General features: G+C 54.2%; 2 protein-coding genes across 2 annotated transcripts in view; both read right to left on the bottom strand.

Annotated features, from left to right (window-relative positions):
• Positions 1 to 727, bottom strand: part of NGA_0367900 (uncharacterized protein) — a 1,441-nt gene extending 714 nt beyond the window's left edge. The window contains exon 1 of the mRNA XM_005854785.1: positions 661 to 727. Coding sequence (XP_005854847.1) covers positions 661 to 675 — 15 coding nt within the window. The 5' untranslated portion in view covers positions 676 to 727. The remainder of the gene's footprint in view (positions 1 to 660) is intronic.
• A 1,064-nt stretch (positions 728 to 1,791) lies between these two features.
• On the bottom strand, positions 1,792 to 2,043 carry NGA_0368000 (uncharacterized protein; the record flags this gene model as incomplete). Its single annotated transcript, XM_005854786.1, has 1 exon — positions 1,792 to 2,043. One exon carries the CDS (start codon positions 2,041 to 2,043, stop codon positions 1,792 to 1,794), a length of 252 nt encoding a protein of 83 aa, XP_005854848.1.
• Between the last annotated feature and the right edge of the window lie 786 nt (positions 2,044 to 2,829).

Consider the following 2,829-nt stretch of genomic DNA (forward strand, 5'->3'; position numbering starts at 1 on the left):
GGGGTCCGAGGAGAGGAAATATTGGACCGGGAGGGAAGTAGCGAGGGAGAGAAAGAGGGGAAGTTTACCTAGAGCATTCCATCCCCAGTACATCTGATCGATGGGCACCTGGCTGTTGTTCCCTGCGAAGCGATCGCCGGGCCAACCCCCATTCGGAGGTTTGGTGTAGGAGGTAGAGGCGCCTTCGTCCTGTGTGGAGAGGAAGGTGACAAAAGAGGTAGAAGCATGGGTTTCAATTCGTGCCACGACAGTTATTTTCCTAAGGGCGAGAAATTTGAGATTGAATGACACGTCTGGCGGGATTGAAATAGGTGAGAAAGGCACCTCTCCGAGGGTCCAAGGGTGGACCTTTTTTGGTGTCCTGCCATGCCGGGTTTTCCTCGAATCTTCTTATTCCATTACGTTCCAACGCATGCGTACCTTTCGAAAGACATTTTTGTACACCGCGTCTACGCCCGTGCATGGGTTTAGCTCGCAGGAACCATGATTTACATCATCGTAAGAGTGGTAGGCGACGTTTTGTCCTCCTCTATCAAACCAAGCCATCCAGACCTTGCCTGGGATATTCTGTCGAATGAACGGAGCGTGGACCAAGCCATGAGAAAGCCATGTCTAGGATTACCCACCACATGCGGTGTGTGGACGGCTCACTACGCTTACCTGAGGGCCCTGCATTTTCTCGTCTGCGAAAGGGGAAGTCCCATAAAGGCTCTGTATGCCTGCCCCTATTTGACACGAGGCCATGACGAGCATTATAATGTTCCTCATTCTGCCTTTCATTTTGCAGCTACGGGGGTTGAACCTTTAACATATGAATGTATCGCAGCGCAACCTTCAAGTCGACAATATTTGTAGAACATCTAACCTCGCGCATATTTTCCCCGTCTCCTCTTTCATTCACAACTCGAGTGCTTTTCAAATTTCCAGGCACAAATTATGACAGATCAAGTGTCTTCATGAGGGAAGAAAATGTGCCTGGCACAAGGATTGTGAACGCGGTAAAGTGTGGCTTGGTCTGACAAGAAGTTTCGGTATTTCCTCGGCCCATACATTCGTGTTGATCTTTCTTTGTCTTAATTTCCAAGAACTGTCAATCGCATACTGCGCCCTTTCGAGGGGGATCCATCAAATCATATTATGTATTTCTTGAGCATTATACGGAGTGGGATAAAAATCTTAGGCGTGAAGGGGATGGTGTTGAGTACTACTATAACCGCATGAACAACCTCCTCACTCTGTGCGAGCAAAACAAGAGCGCAACAGTTGACCAAAATATCGTTTCCAGTGAATCCGTCCAATCTTATGTTTTGATCACGCGTTCCTCTACATTCTCCAAACCTGCGAGAGTCTGCCAATCTCCGCCTTAATTCCGGCAGTCTATGCTTGTCCCGTGACATCCATTCTCCCTCACCCTATTGGCCGCCCCTCTGCTATGACGCAGTCCCATCCCTATGTAGACCCCTTCATCGCCTGTTCAACATCACAACCCGCCTACGATCAAGAAAATACACGGGTATTTCTCCTCGCATTTCTTCCTATCCCCTATCTGTAATCTCCAATTCTCTTCGACGCTCCGACCTCCAAACCTGGGAACTGCACGCGTGCCAATGCCCGCATTGCATAAAGCTTGTCCATTTGGAGACACGTCTTTTCGGCTTCGGCCTACTGCCCACCCCAGACAAGTACACGAGCAGCCATTGTTCCTGATAGAAGCACGGGCAGGTCGCTTCTGACCGCACCTCCACCCCTTTATCCTAAAACCCGACCCCATCCCCCTTCCTTCTGGAAAGCTCAGGGTTCGGCGTTCTTCTCCTCTTCCATGTCGGTGGACGGAGGTAAGTCGACGACCACGGCAGTGGGGGACAAGGGAACATCCACCACCGCGGCAGCCTCCACGCTGAGAGGAGCTTCGTCCACAACCATCGCCTCGGTCGCCGCTTCTCCTTCCTCATCAATCTTTTCGGTGCTGCTTTCCCCCAGCACGTCCTTATCTTTCCTCTTGCTCTTCTTCTTCTTCTTCTTGCCTGCTTCGCTCTCGTCCATTCCTCCTTCCGCTCCCTCTCCTCCCTCCTTCGTACCTTTTCTCTCCTTCCTCTCTTTCTTTTCCTTCCGCTTCCGCGCCTCCCCTTCCTCCCCCACCTCCTCCTTCTTCTCCCTCCGCTTCTTCCTCCTCGCTTCCTCTTCCTTCTTCTCTTCCTCCTCCACCTTGCTTCCCCCCCTCTGGAACAATCCGAAAAAGCCCTGCATCTCCTTCCTCACCGACTCCGCCACCGCCTGGCGGGTCAACCGTTTCCTCCCCCGGTGGGAACCCGGCGTCCTGGGTGTTTTCATGCTCCGCTGGGAACCCGACGTCTTCGGTGTTTTCACGCTCCGGGGTGTGCGGGCGGTAGCGCTCAGCTTTCGCTCCCCTTCCTGCATCCTGGGCGTCGCGCCGATCGTGATGGCCACGCCCGAGTCCACCTGTCCTGTGACCGCCGACTTCCGCGGCGCTTTCTCCACCTCCCCGGCCGTCCTTCCTTCCTCCCCCTCCCTCGCCCCTCCTTCCCTCCCCATCAGACGGGCAAGGACACGTTGGGCTGGGGAAAGGAATGCACTCATCCAACCGCCTGCTTTCGGGCTCTGCGCGTTCGTGGCTCGGAAGGAGGAGGGAGTGAAAGGGGAGGAGGTTTCGAAGGTGAGAAAAGAGTGGAGGAAACCGCGCCAGCCCTCTTGGGTGAAGAGGTGGTCGTTGGGGTGACCCTTGTCGACAGAGGGGTCCGACAGGAGCTCATCGCGGAGGGCGAGGACCTCGGAGGCATCCTGTAAGGGAGGGAGGGAGGGAGGGAGGGA

The sequence above is a fragment of the Nannochloropsis gaditana genome (genome assembly GCF_000240725.1).
Source record: "Nannochloropsis gaditana CCMP526 unplaced genomic scaffold scaffold385, whole genome shotgun sequence".
NCBI lineage: Eukaryota > Eustigmatophyceae > Eustigmatales > Monodopsidaceae > Microchloropsis > Microchloropsis gaditana.